Source organism: Diabrotica undecimpunctata, chromosome 5 (genome assembly GCF_040954645.1).
Source record: "Diabrotica undecimpunctata isolate CICGRU chromosome 5, icDiaUnde3, whole genome shotgun sequence".
NCBI classification, from domain to species: domain Eukaryota; kingdom Metazoa; phylum Arthropoda; class Insecta; order Coleoptera; family Chrysomelidae; genus Diabrotica; species Diabrotica undecimpunctata.
The window spans coordinates 94,910,650-94,937,102 of record NC_092807.1 but is presented as its reverse complement, the minus strand read 5'-3'; the positions used below and the strand labels follow the sequence as shown (position 1 = coordinate 94,937,102).

Genomic DNA, 26,453 nt, shown 5'->3' with positions numbered 1-26,453 from the left:
ATGGTAAGACGCCGCCATGGAGAACGACGAGATATCAGGTTTGCTGTTGAGAGGCATGTACACAGGACAGTTGGAGTAATGGTTTGGAGAGTTATTGCCTATGGTAGCCGATCACCACTTGTGTTTATTCAAGGCAATATGACAGTTGCGCGTTATGTTGATGACATCTTACAAACCACTTTACTGCCTTATCTCGACGGCCGTCGAGAGCACGTCCCCATATTGCTCGTCAAACTATGGACTTTCTCCAAAAAGCTGGCGTTAATGTTTTGCCGTGGCCGCGCCGTACTCCGGATTTAAAGCCTATCGAACATGTATGGGATGCGATGGGAAGGAGATTGTCCACTTTGTACCAACACCACAAGCAGACATCGATCATCTCATTTTATCAATGCCTATATGTATACAGGACTGTATTCAGCTATGGGGTCGCCAAACACATTATTAATTTTGTTTTGATTACTTGTTTATCTTGTTGTCTTGACAACGTTATCGTTTCATTCTTGATGTAAATCTACCATGTTGTCAAAAAAATAAGTTCAAGAAATTATTCCTTCTGGGTGTAACACTTCTAATCTCACTGAGTATATAACTAATTTATAAAATATGGAGCTGATGAATTAGCTGCAGAAATTAAAGAAAAGCCTTAGTAAAAAGTGAGGTACTACAGGTATTTATTTAGAAGAGTTAGAAGACATATTTTAGGTATGCCTACTTTTACCAGATTTGATAAAATCCTAACTGAACTATACTTTCTATAACAGTTTATTGTAAAAAAGAAGAATCATTTTATTTCTTTACATAATTAACAGTCTCGATTTTTAATCTTCGTATCTAGTTATATTACTTTTAGCACACAAAAAGTTTGTTAAATAAATTGAATAAGTAGATTAAATATTTAGAATCAAAAAGTTCCATATGGTTCTTATCGTTGTTCTAGTTGTTCTAGTTTTGTTTTACAAAAATCCCCTGCAGACTCTATAAATCTAAGACTTCATCATACCTACATCAATATGAAATATTGTTCACATTGTGGTGTTTTTATGGGCTTTTTATCGCAAAAAAAATCATACTGAGTCCATAAAAAGTTTTTAATTTTTAATTTTCACTTTTTATTCGTTTTAAATCGTCAAACCTTATGAGCTGATACAATTTCAGGTATAGATGATAGACAATATTTCAGTTATATCTGAACGATACGATACAGTTCACAAAGTTTAGCGATTTCTGTGGATGTACACGCAATGGAGTCTTATGATATGTTTGTGCACCTGTTGTTTTATTTTTGTGTGTTGAATTTGCTTGATGTTAAGCATTTTTTAAATAACGCTTCGAATGGCAAAGTTTTCACGTTTTTTTATCGTTTATAACGTTTTAGGTATTCAGCATTTTATAATAGGAATGAACAGTCTAGTTTGGTGATAGATAACTTAGGTAGTGATACTAATACATATTTTGAATGTTGTATATATCGCATCATGAAAATATTATATAGGTGTTCAGATTTTGAGGCTGCTTTAACTCTTGTTACTCTATTATTAAATTGTTAATACTAGGAATATTTGTAATAATCGCCTCAAAATATGAATGCAGATAGAAACAATTTCTTCAGGCCTATTCTAGTTTGCCTGTATAAGTTACTCTACTAATTTTAACTGTAGTATCTTCAGATATTTTCCATTAAACATTAACTACCCCAACTTTTAACTAACTCTAGATATAGCTGTAACTAACTTAATTTTATAAATTACTTTACATTTAGGTAAAACAGTAAAAAAATATCCGCAAAGTAAGTAATCAAAAAATGCCATTGAATGTGAGTAGAGTTCTTGAAATTTAAGTCAAAAATTAGTATTAGTTTGATATTATTTCAGAAGTATTTAACTATTATTTAGACAAATATGTTCAACATCAAATTTTTAAGAAACCAACGTTTGTGTTGGATTTTTACGATCTACCACAGAGTACTGATCGTTCTTGTTGGTAGTGATACCCGCCACAATGCAGACATGTACCCGTAGAACATGTACCATGTCTCTTAGAAGAGGCCTGTTGAAAGAGTATTTAGTTACTTTTCACCTCGAGAAGTTCATATAATTTTGCTCCCTCAGTAAACAGTGTTTATTTCATTTTCAACTAGACAAGTAAAATAGCTATGGTGTTAGCTGAAGTTTCTCCTCGATCAAATTTTTGACAAGATAAGTCACTATAATTTGTAGAGTTTGTACGAAAGTAAAGGCTTGTTAGTGTTCATTAAATGTCAAAAAGATCTTAATGCAAAGATAACAAGACTAAAAAAAGAGTAAGTGGTATTTTTTGAAATTATATTTTTGTTTTGGGATACATTTCTATTTGAATTAAATAAAAAAAACTCCAAATATATAAGGTCGTTTGATCTCAATTTTTTTTTCATAGAGGCTCGTCAGTTTTCAGCCTTAAGCTGGACCTCTTTGCTTATAATTGCAAAATAAATATTTCAGAAAAGATTAATGTAACTTAGATCTATCTGGAGCAGGCTGTGCTGCTGTTTAATCTCCTTCCTTCTGTCTCTTCTGATTGAGCATAGGGCAGTTAAGTTTCTATCGCAGTAGTCGGCCATCTTTGGCCCAGAAAAAATTGATATCCCATTATTTCACCAACCGATGTATTTCCTGCTTAAAGAATTCTTGTAGCTGTTGCTACTTTTACGACATTTTTTACTTCTCCATTTGACTGAAAACGATTACCTTTTAATACCTTTTTCAGTGGCCCAAAGATGTGAAAATCGCAAAGAGATAACCGGTGACTATAGGGTGGGTGCTCTAATATCCTACATTTCTTTAGTTGTAGATTGTCTTTCACTACTTTGGCAATATGAGGCCTAGCATTATCGTGCAGAAAAATGACTACACGTTGGAGGTTCCTTGGACGCTTTCCGCTTGTTGCTTCATGGAGCTTCTTTAAAGCTTGACTATACGCTAGGTTTGCGTTGATGTGCATTCTAGGTTCTATGAGCAAGGATCTTTCAACTAGGCTTGAACTAGAGTTACACGATTCACACAAGTTCTCTAGTCAGGGTATTTTTCTTGGGTCTACACTTCTTTTTCTATCTATTTTACCTTAAATTAATAATTAAGAAACCCTCTTCTAAGATCTTAACCCTCGCAGTCTGCTTGCAATATAGATTTGAAATTATTCTTGTTTCTACTATCTAAAGCATTGTCGTTTATAATTTGTAACATTGTGTGTTGTTATACTTTAGCCTAAGCCTTTTCGAAATCTATGAAACACATACACTTTTTAATTCATATAAAGGCATCGTTGTTCAATAATTTGTAATCCGAACCGAACTTTTTTACTGCCAAAGCCTTAGTGTTGTAGTACGATGTTCACTGTAGTTCTTTGTATTTTCTTCACAAGCTTATGCTTTGATACTATTAACATTATTGCCTAAATGGCGGGTCTGGTTAAAGACATACAAAAACTCTGTACAATAGGATAAGGTGGATTTGATATCTTCACCAGTTCTTACATTAACTAATAATATTGTAGGATTCTGTTCTAGCACCGGCTACTTTACCAGTTTTCATTGAAAGAAATTGTTGCTAAAAGCTTTTCAAAAGTAAAAACGTTGTTATAAAGATTACAAAATATCAAAAATCTACTTTTTGATTTTAATTTTAAACGAACTAGAAAGCATTTGGTAGCATTTTATATGCTTTTTAAAAAGTTTATTCAAGTGATTTTTGGGCAATAAAAACAAAATTTTAATAAATTCAAAATGACTATAAAAAAAGTGTAAAAAATGTAAAGTAATTTATTATTCCACTTTTGACGGGACATATCTCTTATTTTTTAATTTATATAGCGTATGGTGAAACAAGCTAACGTTTCTGGTAATTTGGACGCACCCGAGGGAGGTTTCGATGCCATAATGCAAGCCATTGTATGCCGTAATGAGATTGGTTGGAGAGAACAAGCTAGAAAATTGCTGGTATTTTCTACAGACGCCAGTTTTCACTACGCTGGAGATGGAAAAGTAAGTATATCCTTATTATAATAAGAAAAAACTATTAAGCCGTAGCTAGACAGTCAAAATTATGATTAATTTTGCTCAAAAAATTAAGAATAATCATTAAGATATTATTCTGAAATATATTTAGTTCACAGCTGATTTTTTTGCAGTAAAGATGTGGAAGAAAAGGAAGATAAATTGTGTGACTGTTGCATTACTAGCTATAACCAAAAAGTTATTTGCATCTAACAGCTGTCTTTAAGTTTCATGTTTAATTTTAAGTAGACCATTCTTTATATTTTTTTTTTCAGCTCGGAGGTATTGTAAAACCCAACGATGGATTGTGCCACTTATCCCGCGAAGGTTTTTACACACAGTCATCTTACCAAGACTACCCCTCGATCGAACAAATCAACTTGAGCGTAAAGAAAAATTCAATCAACGTCATTTTTGCCGTAACCAAAACCACTATTGACATCTACGAGCAGCTCGCCAAGACTATCGAGGGTGCATCAGTGGGAAAATTGGAAGGCGACAGTTCAAATATCGTTTCCCTTATTAAAGAACAGTATGAACAAATTTCGTCCACGGTTCAGATGAAACATAACGCCTCTGCTGCACTGAGCATTAAATTTTTCACCAGGTGTTTGAATTCCACAGGAGCTTTGGTTAATACCAATAAATGTGGAAATATAAAGGTAGGTTCATATTTTGCATAATGCGTAATGTTTTATATTGGATAGCAATACGAAATTTGATTGCAGCAAAGCAGCAGCAGCGCGGAAAAGCTGCACATATGTTGTATTGAACCAGATTCTAAGGTTCTTTAACCAAGATGTTCTTCTTCTTCCTGGACCTCGTTTTCCAAATATTTTTCCTTGCAGGATGGCTTGAAGGAGAGCTTATCTGGATTCATTTCGCATAATATGTCCGAAGAACTGTAACTTTCGAGATTTGATGGTGGTCAGTACCTCTCGGTTCTTATTCATTCTTCTGAGGACCTCCTCATTTGTGACTCGGTCAGTCCACGGGATCTTAAGCATTCTCCGATATAGCCACATCTCAAATCCTTTCAGTTTTCTGCACATATCGTCGTTCAAGGTCCACGATTCAACACCATAAAAAAGGACAGAGAAGACGTAGCATCGCAGCATTCTTACTTTTGTATCAGGAGAGAGGTGACTCTTGAAGAAAACCCCCATCCGATTGAAGGTGGATCTAGCTTTTCCGATGCGTGCTCTAATCTCCTGGTTGTTGGTCCATTCTTCATTTATTTATGGTGCCGAGGTAGTTGTAGTGCGTCACTCTTTCTACAGGGGATTGGTTGACGTAGAGTTGACCTTGAACATACCTAAACTATTTTTCAATACATATGTGCTATAGCCAGCTTCAGGTCTTTAAATTTTAATTAAAATTCATTAGTAAACTTTTTATCTCTGTATATTAGGTTCTTTTTACCTCTGTATTTATTTAAAATCTGATTATTTTTAAATTTTTTGCTATTAGTTATGCAAGCAATAATAGTTATCGTTGCAACCACTAAACTACATTCATTTTACATATTCCCAACTGCAAACAAATGCACCTGAAAGCCAAACAGGGTGGTACTGAGGTGTATGATATGATTTTTAAAAATATTTACTTTTGAAACTATTATTATTTTTCTTAACTTATTATTATTCTTAACACTACTTTGTTTTGGATTTTTGCCATCTCATCAATGATATATTTATTATATTGTCCCTTATGTTCCTTAACGATAGCCAGCAGTTGCACCCCTAACATGGAGTCCTCAAACCCTTTATCTTTTGATTTCTGCCACGCTTGGATGTCAGCTTTTCTAGAAGCAGTAGTTGGAATTTTTTCCAATTTTCTGGAATGATAAGACGCGTTGTCCAATACGATGATGGAGTTGTCTTCTAATCGGGGCAGTATATTTTTGAACCAATTTTCGAATGATTTCCCGTCCATCTCTTCATCGTAGTCCCCACTTTTTTTTTATTCAAACACCCACAGCCCTTCTGGAACAAATCCATCTTCACTGCCAATGTGACAGATTATTAATCTTTTTCCTTTTCCTGAAAATTTTATTATTTTAAAATTTACTTGAATTGAAAAAGCACATAAACATTCACCTGCAGGATTTTTGAACCCCGTAGAAAGTCCACCTAAAAAAGTCTCGTCTAAGTAGTAAATTTTGCGGTTTTCATTTCTGTAGGACTTAATTTTTATCAGAAATTCTCCACAAGACAATTTCGTCCTTGTCCATCAAAATGCTGTTTCGCTGACAACGTTGAAACTTTTATTGAAATTTATTTCTTTCAATAAAATAAAAAACGTAGTTCTTTTGAAGTTAGGCAAAACCGGGTCTTCGTTTACCACCCTCAGAACTTTGTCTATTGGGGGTATTTCATTTCAAAAAAAAGAATTGATGGATTATTCTTCTTATTGCTTTTCTGTCAAATTCATCTAGTGAGTTAACAATACTTTTACGATACTCAACTGATTTTGAACTTGTCATCAATAAATTAAAATATTGGTTTCTATATATATATATTTAGGGATTCTACAGTATTCACTGCCTTCCCTCGCTCAACCGTTTCCATCTCTCTCTGTTGTTCCATTCTCCATCGTTTAGTCCTCTCTTACTCATGGCGTCGTCTACTTCGTTCCTTCAGGATTTTCGGGGTCGTCCTCTTTTCCTCCTTCCTATGGGGCTCCATTCGGTTATTCTTTTTATCCATCTGCTGTCGCTATCTCTTCTTACATGTCCATACCACTTTAGTCTTTTTTGTTCTATATATGTTAGTATGTCTGTTTCTATTGATGTTCTTTGCTTTATTTCGTCATTACTTCTCCTATCCATTCTTGTTACTCTGCAGCATCTTCGCAGGCATTCCATCTCTGTTGCTATTATCTTACTGCTGTTTTTCTTGTTTATGATCCAATTTTCGGCCCCATATGTCATAATACTTCGCACTAATGTTTTATAAATCTGCGTTTTTGTCTTCATATTTAGGTGTCTATCCCACCATACTGAGTTAAGTTGTCGGATTGCTGTTCTTGTTTGTCCTAATCTTTGTGTAATTTCTTCCTCTGTTGTTGCCTTTTTCGTGATTATAAACCCCAGGTATTTGAATTTATCCTTTCCTTTGATTGTTACGTTGTCATCAATCTGTAGATCTTCTATGTCTTCTTCACTTGTAGATAGGTACTCTGTTTTCGCGAGGTTAATATCTAGGCCAGCCTTGGTATATTCTTCTTGTAGTTTCTTCATCATGTAGCTGAGGTCGTCTTGGTCTTGTGCAATCACTACTTGATCGTCTGCAAAACTTAACGTATATAGGTATTCGTTCCGTACCGGTACTCCCATGCCTTCGCATTTTCTTTTCCATGTATTGGTTTCTCTTACCTATAATAAAGTGATTACCGCAAGCTATTTTTACTCTTGATTAACAAATACTTTGTTTTTGGATACTAAAAGTTTACTACACACTTAAACTAAACTCTAAAAAATAACACGACCAGTAAATAACTAAACAATAACTATAACATATAACACACAATATATTAACTTAAAAACCAACACGGTACAATTTGAATTTAAACAGACTAGCAAGTTTGGACCTGTAAAATGAGAATCCGTCTGGCTTAAGGCAATAAATTATATTTAATAGCTCCTTGACGAATGAGAGGACGAATATCAACACGTGCGTTTGTTGACAGTTGGGAATTTGCTGAACGAATGTACTTTACTCACCGTTTCATTTTTATGATATATTTTATCTAGTATATGGTTTCTTGGATTGTGGCGTTATATAATGATAATTCATTCTTCACATTTAATTTGGATTTTATTTCTACGAATCTGTAGAATTTTCATGTTTTGAGTTCGATTTGTTTTCTATTTTTGGTTATATATACTTTTCAACTAAATTTGGAGTCTTTTATTTACGTGAGAGATGAAAACCTGCAAAAATTGTATATATTGTGGGATTTATACACCATCGTTTCTATATATTGCCGTATTCTCAAACGTTCTCCGTTTATTATTTCGCTTCTTCGCCAATATTTATTTCCCTCTCATCACCATTCTCGTGGTTCGAATGTTGTTCGCTAAGGAGTGTCACTTCGTGTCGGCGTTAATTTGGGCCTCATCAGTTAGTGACAGTTCCACAAAATTTTATATAAAAAAACTTGTTTGTAGCTTTCATATTATTTTTTTAACGTGTTTACTTAATTTATTTTCCTAAACTGATTTGAATTTTAGGTCGGCGACGTTGTAACGTTCAAAATCGATATAGAAGTCTTAAAGTGTCCTAAAAACCGAGCAGATCATTTCCAGACTATTCAGATATACCCGGTTGGTATCAATGAAAGTTTGACCATCGATTTAGAAATGTTATGTGAATGTAACTGCGAAAGACCCGGCGACAAGGTAAGTTTAATGATTTACCAGTTTATAGTTTATTATTTTTTATCAATAAAACAACACCCTCGTACTAGGATCTATAATATATACTAGAAATATTTATTAGTAGCTCCTCTTCTATCTAGCTAGAAAGTGATATTTATTGATATTATTAATATTTTGTTTTTCAAAATATATTTATTTGCATCATATTATTTCTATCTTCTTTCAGTATTTATCTAAGTATATATATATATCAGTGGCGCACCGAGGGGGGGTTTTTGGGGGTTAACCCCCCCCCCCCGGACCCTATTCCGACACTGTTACTTACACATTTTAAGGACTCAAAATGGAGGTAACATCTAACACTAATTGACACAAATACTGTTACAAAATTTTTTAAATCCATGAAAGATTTACAGTTTCGCATTTTTATTTGACGAAATTGTAACCCAATTTTGAATAAAACAAGATAATTTTGCCCAAGCAATACGCAAGGCATAACAAATTTTGTATGAAGCTTTTTTATTGTGTCGTCATAATGCAGTTTATTATTTTTATTGGGAATAAGGCACAATGTGACTTTAAAATAAGCTTATTTTGATGTTTAGATTTCCAATTCGGAAATCGTACTTAAAATACGAAACATTAATAAATTTTATTTATATAAAACGATTTTCGAAGTGAAAATCAACATGTTAAATTAAACTTATTGTAAAGGAAAATTGTGGCATATTCCCAATAAAAAACAGTAAGCTGCCATTTAAATCAATTCGCCTAACTTTGATTTTATCTTAGAACTTCTTGTTGAAATAATTTGTATTGTATACGGCGGTGACACTTAAAATCACCTTCAGTTATTTCGACACTACCATCTGAACTCACTTCATTCAAATTGTTTACACCCGGTAATTTTTTTAAATGCGAAAGAATTTTGCCGCAGTTTAATTAAATGAAATATAATTTAGAGTACCTAGGGTTTTATAGCTTTTTTTGAAGTTTGCATGAGTTGAAAGGGTCAGACCAATCTAAAAGTCCCTAAATCCCCTCTTGTTAGTACATTTTTTTTACTTATGACTTCAGAGGATAAACCGACCAATGAAATTACATTTTTCATACCCATGTCTTCAAAGAATAATCTAGCCAATAGAATGGAAACATAAATTATTTTGCATAGTAACTGATTTTGCCAATTATATGTCTTTTTTGCAAAAAGTATTATGCACATCTCCTCTCGCCTAACTCGTTGTGTTTCTGCATGATGTATTATTTTTATCACAAAAAATAGCATTAAATTTCAATTAAACTTGATTTCTCAAGCTTATATCCCCATGTGTTATTTATTTGTTACACTTAGTAATCGTTGCTCAGTCAATTATACAAACTATTTACGAGAATTATTAACAACCGGTTAACCTACAAAATGAACAATTACCAACCGGGTGAACAGGCTGGCTTTCGCAAAGGATATAGTACATAAGACCATCTGCTGACAATGAGAACATTGATAGAGAAGGCAAATGAATACCAACTACCCGTATTTCTTGCCTTCGTCGACTATGAAAAGGCGTTTGATAGTATCGAGATGTGGGCCATAGAACAAGCTATTAATAATTGTAGAATAGATTCAAGATATAGGCAACTAATACATAATATATATGAAAATGCAACTATGATAATACAACTAGAGGAAAATACAAATCCCATCCCCATTAAGAGAGGAGTGAGACAAGGAGATGTAATATCGCCAAACCTTTTCAACCTAGCCCTAGAACACGTCTTCAAAACTACAAATTGGTCAACCTATGGCATTAGCGTTAATAAAATAATGACAAATACAGATGACCCCAGATGTATAACTATGAATGGCAGTGAGATAGAACAAATCCAGGAATATATCTACTTAGGCCAAATCCTTGGACTTGACAAAGAAAACCGAAGTGCGGAAATTACTAGAAGAGCAAGACTAGCATGGGCAGGATTTGGAAAACTTAGTTGGATACTTAAGAACTGCAAAATACCCCAATACTTGAGGAGCAAAGCGTTTAACCAATGTATCCTTCCTATCATGACATATGGATGTCAAACCTGGACCCTAACCAAGGCAAACATGAATAAACTAGCCACAACAGAAAGAACAATGGAAAGAGCAATGTTAGGTATACAACTGTCAGATAAAAAGAGGAACGACTGGGCAAGATCAAAAAAAAAGTCGAGGTGATGAGATGGGTTGATGACATTAAAATAATAGCCGGAACAAATTGGAAATATGTTGCTCAGGATAGAGACCAATGGAAGGAGTTGGGAGAGGCCTATGTCCAAACATGGACGACATTGAAGGTCTCAGTAAGAGGAAAAAAGAAACAAAGCTAGGTGTTACTATTCCATATATTAGCGGAAATGTTTCGTCTTGTAAATCAGTCCAAATCTGCAAGAATAAATAATACTCTTTTAGAAGGATTAGTACTAGAACAGAGTATTACTCTTGCTCATTTGGACTGATGCTGTGTGCAAACGATGGTTTAATTTCTAATGAAATAATATAGAACTTAAGTTAGTTGTATATTAACAATATTTAGTTCTAATGACTTTAATTTTCTTTTCAGTATTATAAAGAAAATGCCCCGGCATGTTCAAGCATGGGCACATACAAATGCGGCATTTGTGAATGCTATCCCGGCGCCTTCGGACCACATTGTGAATGTCTTCCAGATGATCTACCGACTAATATCACTGCCACCGATTGTATTCAACCTGATGTGCCAAATGCAGTAGAATGTTCCGACAGAGGACAATGCGTCTGTAAAAAGTGCATTTGTGAGTCAAGACAGAACGAAAATGAGGTTAGTATTGAGTAGAATAAGAATTATGTACGTTAGTCTTCTTCTGTAATGTTATAATACAATTTTGTTCATATCTAATACTTGTTATGAAATGGCAGGAATATTTTACAGTATAAAAGTAATTAAAGCAAAACATAGTATATTCTATCATAGGTACCATCAATGTCTCAAATACAACCGCTATACGTACTTCTACGGCACCTCCATAAAGTTGTAATTAGGCAACCCTATCTACCACCTACAACGTATACACTTTAGAATTATGCGGAATATTACAGGCAATAAAGACACCAACAAATGGAAGCAGTTTTATTGTCATATGCACTAATTCACTTTCCTGAATCCATTCTATATGAACCATTTACTCAAGAAATTCCCTAGTGTGCACAATATCGAAGCCAGCTATACACAAAAAAGTAGCGATCACAATTATCTGAACTGACTCACATAGATATGTGTTGTCTCGTCTTTCCGTTATATATATGTTAGTGAACTGTAATTAATTTGCTGCTTCTAGAAGAAAAAACACAACCTTAAAGAAAATTAAAAAATGTTATGTTTTCCGAACCGCTTTGATAGTGTTAAGTTTTTAAAAGAGACAGTCAATTGGTTATTTAGTCTTTGTTACTTACATACTGTCTACCACCTCTGCATATATACATACAGAGTGAAGCCAGATCAACAGTACATCGGTTGATCCAAGGCCAAGCTCCAATAAGTATGATGCAGGGAGCTGATAACTTAAGGCTATACCAGGACATAAAGGCAGACCCCGTTCTAGGAATGCCTGTAGACCGAATGGTTACGAGGTATAGTTTTAACAAAAATTTTCAAATTATAATACCAAAAAGAGAGGACTGGGAAACTGGTCCTCCGCTAACAGCAAACTCAATATGGTATACGGACGGCTCCAAAACGGATACAGGTACGGGGGCTGGAATATATGGCATAAAACCAAGGACGGAAGTCCGGGTATGTCTAGGAACATACGTGACCGTATTTCAAGCCGAATTAGCTGCTATACACAGGTGCGCTATGGAACTAATCGGCCGAAATGTAGATAACGACTCCATCGTTATCTATTCGGATAGTCAAGCGGCTCTAAAGGCTCTCAGTTCGGTACAGGTCGATTCATGGCTGGTATGGAACTGTTTGGATGTCCTCTCTCAGGTGGGAAGTCAAAACAGGTTGACACTTGCCTGGGTGCCGGGACATAAGGGTCATCGTGGCAACGAGAAGGCCGATGAATTGGCCCGAGAAGGCGCATCTACGCCACTGGTTGGTCCGGAACCCTTCTTTGGAATCGCAAATACGATAAAAAGGGCAGCCATACACAAATGGGTGCAACAGAAGTCTCTTGAGTGGTGGAACAACTCACCAGGACAGAGGCAGGCCAAACAGTTCATCAAAGGACATTCGGCTAAATTTACAGCAGACTTACTTTCGCACAGACGCAGGACTGTCAGAATGATAGTGGGTCTGCTCACTGGGCACTATAGACTCAATAGACACCTGAGTCTCATAGGCCTGACAGAAGAGGACACCTGTCGTTTCTCTCTGGAAGAAGAGGAAACCGCTCTACACGTTCTGTGCCATTGCGAAGGTCTCGCACGAATGCGGTTTCTAGAACTCGGAGAGGAAAAACCGGAAGCACCAGGCTACATGAAAAGGCCACTATCAAGGCTGTTGAGTATCATTAAGAGGACCAAGCTAGATGAAGTGCTTTAAAATAAGGGGGAAACACAATAGATCTGCAAAGGTCGCAGTGTATCAGGCTCTATTGGCCGCCCCATTTTCTACATTCTACATTCTACTTACATACTGTACTGTTTGTAATAACCTGTATACTTATATTGAATGTAACAATTACATTGTGTCTCTGTCAATGACCCCAAGTGATAGAGATACGTCAATCCAACAAATCCTCATAGATTATTGTATGTATTATTTTTTATATGTTATAGAGAATCTACGGCAAATACTGCGAATGCGACAACTTCTCCTGCGAGCGTCATGACGGCAAACTTTGTAGCGGTCCCGACCACGGTATATGCGACTGCGGTGTGTGCCACTGCAAAGACGAATGGACGGGCCCGAACTGCGCATGTGTCAAATCCAACGCCACCTGTTACGCTCCTGGCGTGACGGATGGAAAAATTTGTTCCGGGCACGGAAAATGCGAGTGCGGCGTATGCCACTGTGATGTCAGCGACGAGGGACAGTACTCTGGCAAATTCTGTGATCGATGCCCAGTAAGTTTTTTTACTAGTAGTCTATTTTAATCAGTTGAAGTTAACACAAGTTATTTGTGAAATAGGTCTAAAATTAAGAGATAATTGTTGGCTTTAAATCTTTTGGGTCCAGTTATCAGTTGTATTAAATTTAAGATCATTATACAGTTATAAATACATTTTGGGAATGGCTAGTATCAGTTTTGGAAAAAATTGATCCTTTTTATTTTGTGCGTCCCTGTAGGTTCAGGGACACCCCTGATAATAATATTTTTGGAACATTATAAGCGGTTAGCTGCCTCATCGACAATCTTCTTCTAAAGGTGCCTATTTCCTTGCGATCTTAGCGACCATATTGACCCATCTTATTCTATTATTAGACCAATCCATTTCCTAAGGTTGACAATACTGTCAGTAAATTCTGTTGTAATAGAATCTAGGTGGAGCTGGATCCTCTGATTCGCCGAAGACACCGCAGCCAACATTTATTGATAAATGCATGTAATGCATAATGCAACTTTTACTTCTTTTGTCGGCACCTTATCCTCTTTTAATCTGGATAGAAATGATAATAAAAGTAGCTGAAATTGTTTGTATTTTCCAAACATGAAATAATGTTGAAAACATAGTTATGCCTGGCTTTCACTTTCAGACTTGTTCAGACAGATGTGCCGAATTCAAAGACTGTGTTCAATGCCAACAATATAAGACTGGTCCCCTCAAGAAACCAGAGGATTGCTCTGCCCAGTGTACAAAATTCACTCCCTCGTCGGCCGATGTAATAACCGGTAAGCATGAGTGTAAATTTTTACATATATTTATTATAAAACATAAATGCAATCTAAAAAGAAAATAGTCAATTTAGTAATTATTAATTTTGTGCTATTCTTTTGACTTCGGTTGACTATACAAACTAAGAACTCGTGCTCATAGCCAATATTTGTTGTAACTTATAAGTAAAAATTGTTCACATGCACAAAATAAAACTGAATAAATTAAAACAACAAATCAAAGGTTTAAATATTGTTCCGAAGCTTTTTTTTTGTGTCTTTCTATTGTAAATCGTTTTCAAAATACTAAATACTACAATACAAACTCGTATTTTGAGAACGATTTCCGAATTTTAAAGTAAAATTGTAACCTATTCCAATCAAAAATAGTAAAATGGTTTAAATGTTTATTTTTGAAATTTTATGGTGGTTTATAGGTCAGTATTTAAAAAATAGAATGTATTTAATCAATATTAATTAATAAAGGCTCCCATTATTCATGTTTCTTTTTTTTTATTTCATTAAAAAGGAAGTTCTTCTTTGCAAGAGTAGGCTTATTTCAGGCTATAAATAATGAATAGTAGGAATTTTTGTTGTATGTTTCTGACAGTGACTCTGTCAAAGTATTCTCAAGCTCAGTGATTCTACTAAAATATTGACTTATTTTCTTCAATAATCTGTCCAAACTATAGCGTACCAATAATCCTCTATTTTCTTTATGTATACCGGGTACTACTCTAACAGTAGTATCGTAATTTTACGTAGTAATATGCATAATTTAAATATTAAGCTGTTTTGTTTGTTTTCAGTGGATGCGAAGAACAACGAAGTGCTTTGTGCTTACTACGACGAAGATGAGTGTAGATTTAAATATGTATATTATTTTGACAGCGATCAAATTCAAGTTAGAGCACAGAAAAACAGAGACTGTCCCGAAAAGGTAAGAAATTTATACCTGTGCAGTAATTATTAGCTAAGTACTGTTATTTTGCTGTCAAAAATTGTTATTTAAATATCCTTTACAAAAGGTATACAATTAAAAAGACCCTTTCGCCCTACGTCACACAACGTTTACGGACAAAAATCCATCATCAGTGTATTATTATTACCTGCAATAAGTATTACCACTTTAGTGAAGGCAACCATAAAGGTTAAATTTTGACTAAGATTGAAAAAGTAATGTGGCTAAATACTTAGCAGGTATACATCAGGAGTCAAACCTGGACCATACACCAGGAGTCAAACCACTAAATATCTGACTAAAAACCCTTAAAAAGTTATAAAATTTGTTGTGTGTTACATTATTGTTGAAAATATGTATGTGATTAAAATATTTAACGCATTTTCGGTCCATCGAACATTTTCATGGCATCGAATTGCTGCTTTTAATTGTCGATGAAATCTTTCCACCATGCCATTTGCTTGAGGGTAATAGGTCTTAAATGGACAGTTCCAGTTAATTTTCAGATTGATTTAAAGAAATGTGATTCGAATTGTCCACCTTGATCCGTTGTGATACGCTTGGCAGTGCCAAAACGAGCTATCCAACCAGAAAAAAATGTCCTGGGTACTGTATCTGCTTCTTGATTGGGCATTGGGAAAGCTTTCGGTCAACGCGTGAAACGGTCGACACATAATGTCTATGTGAACATGTTCGAATCGGCTGGAAGGTGGTAGGAAACTTCCAGTCGTTGAAACAACATGGAGCGGTATTTTTGATTTTTGGCACTGTAGACACGTTCGAGTCCATTTTCTCACATCTGATTTGATTGAAGGGCAAACATATCGCTGTGTGATCATCTTCACAGAACTGTTGATTCCACGATGTGCTAGATTATGCATGGTGCTAAAAATTGCCGTTCGGAGTGGTTTTGGTACAAATGGTCTGACTGTAGATGTTGCTACGTCACAGTACAAACTAACGTTTTGTTCCGGAAACTGTAATCTTCTTCTTTAAGTTCTTCAATTGCAACGATGTTTTCTCTCTTAAGTACGTTTTTAGTTCTGGACCTGTTTCTTGTCCGAGAGCTAAGTCTATGATGTCGATATCTTTCTTGATGCTATTGACTCGAGATAGTGCGTCTGCTACAATATTTGTTAATCCAGAGATGTGCTGAAATGTTGGTGCAAAACTGTCCTATAAAATCTAAATATCGAAATTGTCTAGGACTGCATTTGTCTAGCTTCTGTGTAAAGGCGAAGGTGATTGGTTTGTGATCAGTGTATATTCGTACAGTCCAAATGGTGTGGTAACGGAAGTTTTTGGTATATCTTCGGTTGGTACTGGTAACTGGTTATATGCTCTAACTAAATCTATTGTAGAGAAAATGATCTTACCAGCTAGCGACTGACCGAAATCTTCAATGTGTGGAATTAGATATCGATCTGGAATAGTCCTTTGGTTTAGACGTCGATAACCTCCACAGGGTCTCCATTCCTCACCTTTCTTCGGGACCATATGTAGTGGTGTAGACCAGTTACTTTTTGATGGTTTTATGATGCCTAGTCGCAGAAGATTTTCGAATTCTTTTTTAGCCCACTGCAAAGTGGTGCTAATAGTCGAGGCTTAAAGAAAACGGGTGGACCTGGTGTTGTATCGATGTGGTGCTTGGTTTGATGTTGAATGTCTTTCAGAATACCGGCGGGTCGCGTGATTTCTGGAAACTGAGCTAACAGCATATGGTAACGCGACACTTCCGCCATTGTCTTTACGCTGCTATCGAAACAATCTTTAACGAGTCTCTTCGTTCGACGAGTTGTAGTACTGTCTATTAAGCACTGGTTAGCAATGTCTACTAGGAGAGCGAAATGTGATATCTATAGTAAATAAACATATTGAAAAAACACATTTCTATTTCTTATGTATAAACCATTTGCGAAAATGTAAATTTTAATATGAGATCGTTTTATTTAATTTTTGAATACAAAAGTTTAATTATTCGTAATTAGCTACATGTATATTATAACATACGTTGCCAAGTTAAGGGTTAAGGACTAACTCGTTCAAAAGGTGGACAGATTTACATACTTGGTAACAGTCGTAACCGAAAACAACGAGTATACGCAAGGGCCAATTCAAGGCTTTCATTTGACGCATACCTTGATTTTGATTCACGGCTATATTTATTTTACTAGCAGTATGTATAACAGTCCAACTTTACCGAACTTAACGTTGTTTTTCTTGATTTTTCTAGGTATACGTCCCAGGTATAGTACTTGGAGTAATAGCAGCTATTGTCCTGATAGGTATGGCAATTCTATTATTGTGGAAGTTGTTGACGACAATTCATGATAGGAGGGAATTCGCACGATTTGAAAAAGAAAAGATGATGGCTAAATGGGACACGGTAAGTGAAAAAAAAATCCTAATTGAACAAGTTAAATATCTTAAGTTAAACGATGTCATGCAATGTTCAACTTTAATCATAAAATACCCTTTTTAAAATTTTTTACGACGTCTAGATGACGCCATCTCTTTATCGCTCCTTTTAGACCTCTTTATATCCATATTGTATTTTTTTTTGCGTTAAAATAAGATCCACGCAAAAAGTCTTTGTATTTATAAGTACAAAATCGATTATACAAACTTACCCATTTGAATAGCTGCTAGATTATCTACTGTTGAATCTAGCAGATATAAAACATTTTTAATCTTACTTCGATATTACATAAGGTTGTTTAGGTAACGATATTTAATGTCTCATACTGTCCCGATATTTTTCTGGTCAGTCGGAAGACTTTTTTTCTGATTCTAACTATATAATGATAGTGATACGATATTTTCTTATTCTAGGGTGAAAATCCCATCTACAAGCAAGCTACCTCGACATTCAAAAATCCGACATACGCCGGCAAAGGTTAAACAACAAATCATCTTAGTTACTTTTGAAATTAAACTGCCATCCGCAGCGGAGCACTGTGATTTCCGCTATACTTTACTAATCCTTTCCATCTAGACGATTTTCTTTAAATCCAGTGGGGTAAAACATGAACGTAGCTTTAACTTGAATCGATCCAGTTAACAAAAACAAGAAAGATGTCTGGGATAATTTTAAATTGTACATATTGTTTCAAACGAAGCAAAAAACGGGAGGTCGGCTAATTTTTTGTATAAGAACGTTGATTTTCTAAAGTTTTTATTTTAGTAAAAGTATGTGCAATATTTACCACATTTAAAATAATTTTCAGTACAGTTGTCCCACTTTTTTAAAGTTCAAATTTATTTAAGAATCTCATAAATTCATTTTTAGATTTGTTCTATCGCGTCATTTGTGTTTAGTTTTGGAAATTTCGGTGTTGTCATGTCATGTCATTTTGATGTTTTAAATTTGTTTTGTTTTCATTTTTTATGCCGTAAAGAATTTTAATAAAAAGTTGGTTATTTCTATGTTTCTTACACCTATACATCAACAGTCGTGTTTATTCGGAAATGGTCGTTGGTTATTTCTAGTAATTTCGGTTTTGATTTGATAAAAACATGTGCAGAGGGAGACACGTGTCACAGACTACTTTCGTATCTGTCATCTGTCAAAAGTCACGTTTGCAGGTACGTACTTGGCCTAATTTAAGTCATTTGTTTGATTCAAGATTCATCTATTTCTTTGAGAGTCGGCTTTAATGTCTGTTCCATCTGCATTTACGATTTTTTATGGAACAAATATTATTTAATCATAGAAAGAAATTAACTAGTGCTATAATTTGTAATTTCAGGCAGCTGTTATTAAACTTATCTCATTTAGGTTCCTAACTTGTATATTAACAAATTAAAATTTAATGAGAACTTCAGAAAATCGATAGTTCTTACTAAGCGTAGAATTTTTGTACTTAGTTCGTATATATTTGATTACGTACTCGTGTTCGATATATCCATTTAGCTAGCCCATTCCTTTCCCGTGCCATAAATAAAATTAAACTTGGTCGTTAGTTTTGTTCCTTTATAATCGTTGCAATAACTATTTAGAACATTTTTATAAAAAAATTTAATCAAAATTATGAGTAGGTGTTTAAAGAAACATTTTTTAAGTATTCGAAAGGTATTACACTACTGGAAGTCATTGATTTTAAACATTTTAAACAAGGTCCGATTAGAAAATAGGAAATTATTGGAGCGCTTTACTATATAGTCTTTGCCGCAAATTTGAAAATGAAACTGTAAATTTTCGCCTTCTTATCGAACAATACTTTACCATTAGGCTTTTTCGCAAAAATATATTTTATTCCTGTTCAGTAATATATTTCAGGGATTAATATGTATTCAGGCGTTAAAAATGCTTGTATGGTATTGGGAAGTTAATTGTTGTGCTTTACTTTGCATTTTTCTTATTTTATATCGATGGCGTAAATGCATAATTTTTGGTGAGGTTTAGAATTTTCTTCCAATATTCATCCTTTATTAATAATAGCATCTATAAGTCAACTATGGTGTTTATTTGGAAATCGTCGTTGGTTGTTTTGAGAAATGTCGGTTATATGTGCGCAAAAGGAGACACGTGTCACAGACTACCTGCATATGTGTCACCTGTCAGAAGTCACCTTACAGGTACCTACTTAGCCTAATTAAACTCATTAAAATCTTCTATGCATTCTACATAAAAGAGAATATTTTGAATTTATAACTGAAATCTTTGTGTAATACCTTTCGTATCTCATTAGAAAAATTATTTTGCAAATTATATCGATAATTGTTGATCTGCATTATTGAATCTCTTTTGTTTATTTTAAATTTGGCAACTTTTTCCACAATTTTGGCAACTTTTTACTTTTTATATTACTAAATCTCTAGTAGATCTGAATTATTTATTTACAATTTATTTTTTTTTTAACTTTTAACGAAACTTTTACGAATCTGACGATATTTTATTCTACATAAAAAAATATTGTGCCTACTGCAAGTGTCTTAATTCAACTAATTATACATACGTGTAATCATCCATTTTTCATAAAAAAAAACATTCTATATATTGCTAGTACTATAGATCAGGAGTGGGCAATTTCCGGGTTGCTGGCAGAATGCGGAGTACGATTGTGTGGTAACAGGACCACGACATTTAAAACTAAACCGCGACATTTAAAACTAAACCGCGACATTTAAAACTAGATCGCGACATTTGAAGTTGTCTCTGGACAGTTGAAGCTGACCCATCCGCGGCAATGTTAAAGAGGATTCTGTGACACTCTTGCAAGTCTGTTCTAGAAGGTTAAACCCTCGCGGCAATGTTGAAGAGGGTTCTGTGATACTCTTGCAAGTACGCTCTCGAAGGTTAAACCCAAATCGAGACAGTGTTAAAGCGCGTTTTTGACCCTCAAAGCCCGCTGTTAATAATATTTAAACTGCAGTCCGGCCTAAGAAGTTTCTATCTAATCATTCTTAAAATACAAATTTTTGAGGTGGAAATCGAAACGTCGAAAAATTGTGATTTAATCCCATTAAATAAAGTAGCAACGTCGTCTTGATAGTGTGGAAAATCGGACCCTTAAGAAAATAATTGCGCTGGTATCTCGAATATAGATGAATTTATTATTTTGAAATTGAATGTGGCATTGAATTTTGTACAATTTTTATAATATTTATTATCTGAATAAGACTAAATTAAAAATATATTTAAAAAAACATATACAGAAGTAAAAAACTTCAAAAATTGTATATTGGTATAAAAACATTTAATTAAAACTTGTTAAAAGTGTCGTCCAAAATTTATAGATACCTAACGTTTTCGATCTAGCGCAGTTCATCCTCAGCGCCTTCTTTTGGTACTTGTAGCTAACACTAAAATTGCAGTGGAGACATCAATATACGGTTTAGATATTTAAATTTAAATTATAATGCGACCCTAGGTTGATGACAATGGTTGTAAATATTAATACTCAAAGGGCAACATGCTTCCTTGCTCGACATGAACACGTGGTTCTTGTCAGTTAAAACGTGTCGTTAAAATGTGTCATTTTAACTGACAAGAACCACGTGTTCAAGTCGAGCAAGGAAGCATGTTGCTCTTTGAGTATTAATATTTACAACCATTGTCATCAACCTAGGGTCGCATTATAATTTAAATTTAAATATCTAAACCGTATATTGATGTCTCCACTACAATTTTAGTGTTAGCTACAAGTACCAAAAGAAGGCATTGAAGATGATCTGAGCTAGATCGAAACGTTATGTATCTATAAATTTTGGATGACACTTTTAACAAGTTTTAATTAAATGTTTTTATACCAATATACAGATTTTGAAGTTTTTTTACTTCTGTATAAGTTTTTTAACTATCGTATACAGCCAACTACTGGGATTTTTTCCATTAATTTTTATAAAAATATATTTATTTATGAAAAATGGATGACAGTATATTTTTATACATATATTTTTTTAAAATTGTTAATTTTACTTATACAATATTTATCTAACTTTTTACATCTTTAACTATAGGTACGGATAGAATCTCCGGTTTAAAACAATTACTAATAAATGTTTAAATGTCAAAAATTATTCGTGGAGACTAGTTTTTTTTTATATGTATAAAAAGGTCTTTTTATTTACAAATAACTATATGTACTCTAAACTGAAATAATTGCTCGTCCAAATGCGTTTCATCCAGATGTTACTGTTTAAATGGGAGAAACAGACGTTGATGAATGTGTTTTAGGTCCACTAAAAGTGCTTTATGGAAAGACTTCCAAGTACCTAGTCTTGTTGCTACTGTTACATCTTCTTTATCATAAACGTTTTCCAATCGCAAATTTATTTGAGATTTGGGAAAAAATCATACAAAGTAAAATTTGACAAATGGCGGATATTACAAAAAAATACATTCCAAAACACCGGATTTTATGGCTTTAAAAAGGTCTATGTGAGCGGGATTTTTCTGATGAACGAGAACAGTATCTGTCACAAACAGCACCTAGTGAAGAATAGTGCACCTATTATTTTCCATTAATTATTATATTGTTCGAAAAGTTCACATATGAAACACTTCCTTTGAAATCCGAAAAACACTAGCTATTACTTTTCCATTGGACAGAAATGAGCTTACAGAAGAAAAACATTTACAGAAACAATAAAAAGTAGAAACCAAATTAGACTAGAGAACAATATTGAAACTGTAAAAAGTGTCACGTATCTAGGAATGAAATTAAAAGTAGAGAGAACCGAATCAAAATAGAGTAATAAAGGGCAACCAAGCCTATTTCGTTTTTTTACTTTAAACACCTTTAAGTCTTTACTTTAAAAACATTTACAAAATTTCCTGGTCAAATTCACAATTGTGCCAACATTACAAAACAGTAATTCCTGTTCTGTAACAGTGCCATCTATTGCCTTACGCTCGTATTACAACATTACATATATTTTTGACGTACACTAAACATTTATTAGTAACATTAGTACTTAAGTAATTAAAGTCATAATATTAGGATTTTCTATTTACTAAATTATTTTTCTTGTATTATATTTGTAAAATTTGATTTGCACGAAAGCTTAACTGCCAAATATCGATGATATGTATGTTATATATAAAACGTATAGATAATTTTTTTAACTTGTTAGCGTAACATTATTTAAAAACTTATTTTATTAATGATGACTGTTAATTGATTGTTTAGATTTATTAAAAGTGTATAATAAAAGGATTTGTTTTAATATTTTAATTGGTGATCTTATTTCCGCTTAATTTGAGACAGCTTTGATAAAAAAAACTTGAGTTGATACAACTGTCTACATTGTTAAATAACCGGGGAAAGAACTCTGGAAGGTAAAACCGTCTGGAAGAAGGTAAAACTCTGGAGAGAATGGTAAAGAAAAGACTTGAATATGGGGTAGAAAAGGAACAGAATCTACACCATTCACAATATGCCTTCAGAAAGGAAATATCTTCCCTAGGACCTCCTACTAATACTATTTATTAAATGTCATCAACTTAGGATTTACTCAAAAATAAAATACTCTAGCAACATTTTTGGATACAACTCCAACATTTGATAACGTTGACTTAAATATACTGGAGGAGTATACAATGGACGGAATTTAGTCGGTCAGATAGCCAAGCGGGCTAGGCGGCCGATTCTCATTTGCTTCACTGTCGAATGGTTCAGTGGATGTGAGTTCGAGCCCCAGCTCGGTCTATAGAAAAATAAAAAGGGCTAACGCAGCAGTTTAAAATTCTAGATGAATAGCTTAGACGGCTTAGACTAGAATATGCTGGTGTCTATGTTTTATATTATTTCACAAAAATCCAAAATTGTTCAATACGCCGATGTCGTAGTTATTTACACTAGTGAGAAAATAAAAAACAAATGTATACAAAATATTACCACTGAATTTATCAAAATTCATAAATGGTTAGATGACTCTGTACTTTCCAAATCCAAGTCTGAAACGAATACCGGTATCTTCTCTAGAAAAAGAAACAAATAACCATAGGAAAATATAAATTATTTATCAGTAATTCTGTGAAATAACTTGGCCGACAACTAAATAGAAAACTACTATGAAAAGATTGCATTCATCAAATTATCAAAAAAAAAGAACTTCTATAAGTATTTTAAAAGCTTTGTGGGGGGGGGCAGATTCAAATATTGCTTTATTCATTTATATTTTTCTCTTTCCGTCCATAGGTTTTCTCTTATCTCTCATTTCCCTATTTATGCCTTCTCTCCAACTATGGCGAGGTCTTTCTCTTTTCCTTCTACCATGAGGTTGCAATGTTAGGATTTATTTTGAAAGTCGATCTTCGGGCATTCCTTGAACATGTCCGATCCATCTTAGTTATTGATTTACTTTCATGATTGCTCTTATTGCAGTGTTAGTAACTCTCCCCAATCTCGATTTCCCTGCCACACCTCTCCAGAAATCCATTTCCTTGTCCCGAGTCTTCTCTTGTATCGTTTCTTTATCTGCCATAATTCACTGCTGGAGGTGATTCCACTTTTAATAAGTGTGTTATATATCCTACGTTTGTTATTATTTATTATTTATTGGTCCCAAAGTATATTATTTAGAAGGGATATTGCTTTTCTTCCCTGGATATTTTTTTCTTATATCGTGTCGTCTACATTCCCTTCTTTTGTGATGGTCATTCCCAGGTACTGATATGTGTCGCAATATCTAATAGTTTCTCCATCTTTCAATGTGAGGTCTTGCTGTATCCCACCGACACACATTTTAAGTCCTCACTGTTCCTCGATTAATTTTCTTCTCATATATTCAGTATGTTCATACTCTTGTGTTACTACTAGTTGGTCATCTGTACATAATAATGTGTATATAGTATTTTTGTTTAACGGCAATCCCCTATTTTTGCACTTGCATTTCCAAAGTTTTAGAGTTTGTTCAAGGTAAATTCTACATAATATCAGTGAGAGACAACAGCCTTGTTTAAGACCCTTGCTGGTTTGGAATCCCGTGGATAGGTTGTTTCATATTTTTACCCTTGCCTTAGAATTAGCATACATTTGTTTCGTTGCTTACACTCTACGAAGATTTACAAATTCTTATAGACATAATTAACAGAGAAAGCAAAAAGATGCGACTATCAAGGAATATAGATCAAACCAAATACATGGTGATGTCGAAAACTCCTGTTGATAACATACATCTGAAATTGGAAGGTAAACCGTTAGAGAGAGTCGACAAGTATAAATACCTCGGAGCAATTATGAACTCACAGTTAGATAAAGATGAGGAAATAAAGGTCAGAATTAAAATAGCTCGAAAAGGATTTATAAAATACAAGTCAATGTTTACAAATAAGAAATTGAGTGTGGTGATCAGATTAAGGTTCGTTGAATGTTATGTATGGTCGCAACTGCTATATGGAGTAGAAGCTTGAACTCTGAAAGCTCAATCCGTAAAAAAATTGGAGAAATTCGAAATGTGGCTATTTAGGCGTGTTCTTGGACTTCAAAAGTCCCACACGAAGAAGTGTTAAGGCGAATTGGACATGACAGAAAGCTTATGAACACAATTAAAATAAGAAAAACATCGTCCATGGGCCACATACATGGAAACGATAAATATTCTTTTCTAACGTCATCATGCAAGGAAAAGTAGAGGGAAAAAAGAAGAAATTTTGGTTGAGGAATTGGACTAACCTCAATGTTGAACAGATATTTCACGTTGCAAAAGATAGGGAAGTGTTTAAAGAAGTGATCGCCAACCTTCGTTAGGAGACGGTATAATAAGAATGACTTAACAATGGTATAAGAACAATGACTTCGACTTCAAAAAACTATTGCAGTGTTGCTCAATGTTTATCCTCTTATAATTCACAACAAAAATTCCATACTAAAGTTTCCGCTGGACGAGAATATGAGAAAAATTTGGCAATGCATTTTGCGAATTGACAGACCTATAACCAAGTACATGACTGTGCAGTTTACATTTGACTGAGAACGATTACTTTCCAAATAAGTGTTGATTAAAATAATATTTATATTTTAATATATTTATATCTAATTTACTTTATAGTAACACCTGAAATTAAATTGTCAGCTAAATTGCCCCAAAGGTCTCATGAAGTTATTAGTAGAAAACGTAAGGCGTAATTTACAAAATATAACGTGGTCAGCTCCAAAAACTGCCTCACCCTCAACTAAAGATCTCTACCGACCTTGCAACCACAAAAATAATTGAGATAGTGTAAATTTTACTTTCCGTGTTTCAGACATACTGTAAAAAACAAACATTTAAGCTTATTTTTATTCAGGTTTGGGAGTCAATTACCGCATGTATAAACTCGAATCACAAATAAATAAACTTTGAGGAACGTACTCCAACTTTTACTTTGGCAAAACACACGTTAAATGATTTATATTAAACGTTTTATAGCTTCGAGATCAAATGACAAAATGATTTGTTTTCCCGAAGTTAGCGTCCATCTTTGAAATCTTGAGCGCCCCCTGTCGGAATTGGCCATCGCGAATATTTGTTTTCTCCAATGCTACCCATAGTTTATTTTGTGAAAAGCGGTCATATGCTTTTCTCAAGTCTGCATACACTAAGTGTACTTTCTGGTTAACGGATATTTTCTTTTCAATAATCTGTGCAAGGCATAATGAATGATGAATAGTTGATCTACCTGTCCTGAAACTTGTTCTTGTTCTTCGGCTTTTATATCTTTGTATTCATTTTCTATTCTTCTTTAATCACTTTTCCACAGCGACGTTTCCATCGCCTTAGTCACAGCGATGCCTCTATAGTTGTCACTGCCGTCT

General features: G+C 34.1%; 1 protein-coding gene across 3 annotated transcripts in view; it reads left to right on the top strand.

The window, feature by feature from the left end:
• The window catches only part of mys (position-specific antigen beta subunit myospheroid), a 78,015-nt gene extending 55,147 nt beyond the window's left edge, over positions 1 to 22,868 (top strand). For all 3 annotated transcript variants that reach the window (XM_072532248.1, XM_072532249.1, XM_072532250.1), the window contains exons 6-14: positions 3,848 to 4,018; positions 4,306 to 4,692; positions 8,265 to 8,432; positions 11,012 to 11,248; positions 13,213 to 13,500; positions 14,132 to 14,267; positions 15,059 to 15,189; positions 17,444 to 17,596; positions 18,043 to 22,868. In XM_072532248.1, the coding sequence (XP_072388349.1) occupies positions 3,848 to 4,018; positions 4,306 to 4,692; positions 8,265 to 8,432; positions 11,012 to 11,248; positions 13,213 to 13,500; positions 14,132 to 14,267; positions 15,059 to 15,189; positions 17,444 to 17,596; positions 18,043 to 18,111 (1,740 nt within the window). In that variant the 3' untranslated portion in view covers positions 18,112 to 22,868. The remainder of the gene's footprint in view (positions 1 to 3,847; positions 4,019 to 4,305; positions 4,693 to 8,264; positions 8,433 to 11,011; positions 11,249 to 13,212; positions 13,501 to 14,131; positions 14,268 to 15,058; positions 15,190 to 17,443; positions 17,597 to 18,042) is intronic.
• The last annotated feature ends 3,585 nt before the right edge of the window (positions 22,869 to 26,453 follow it).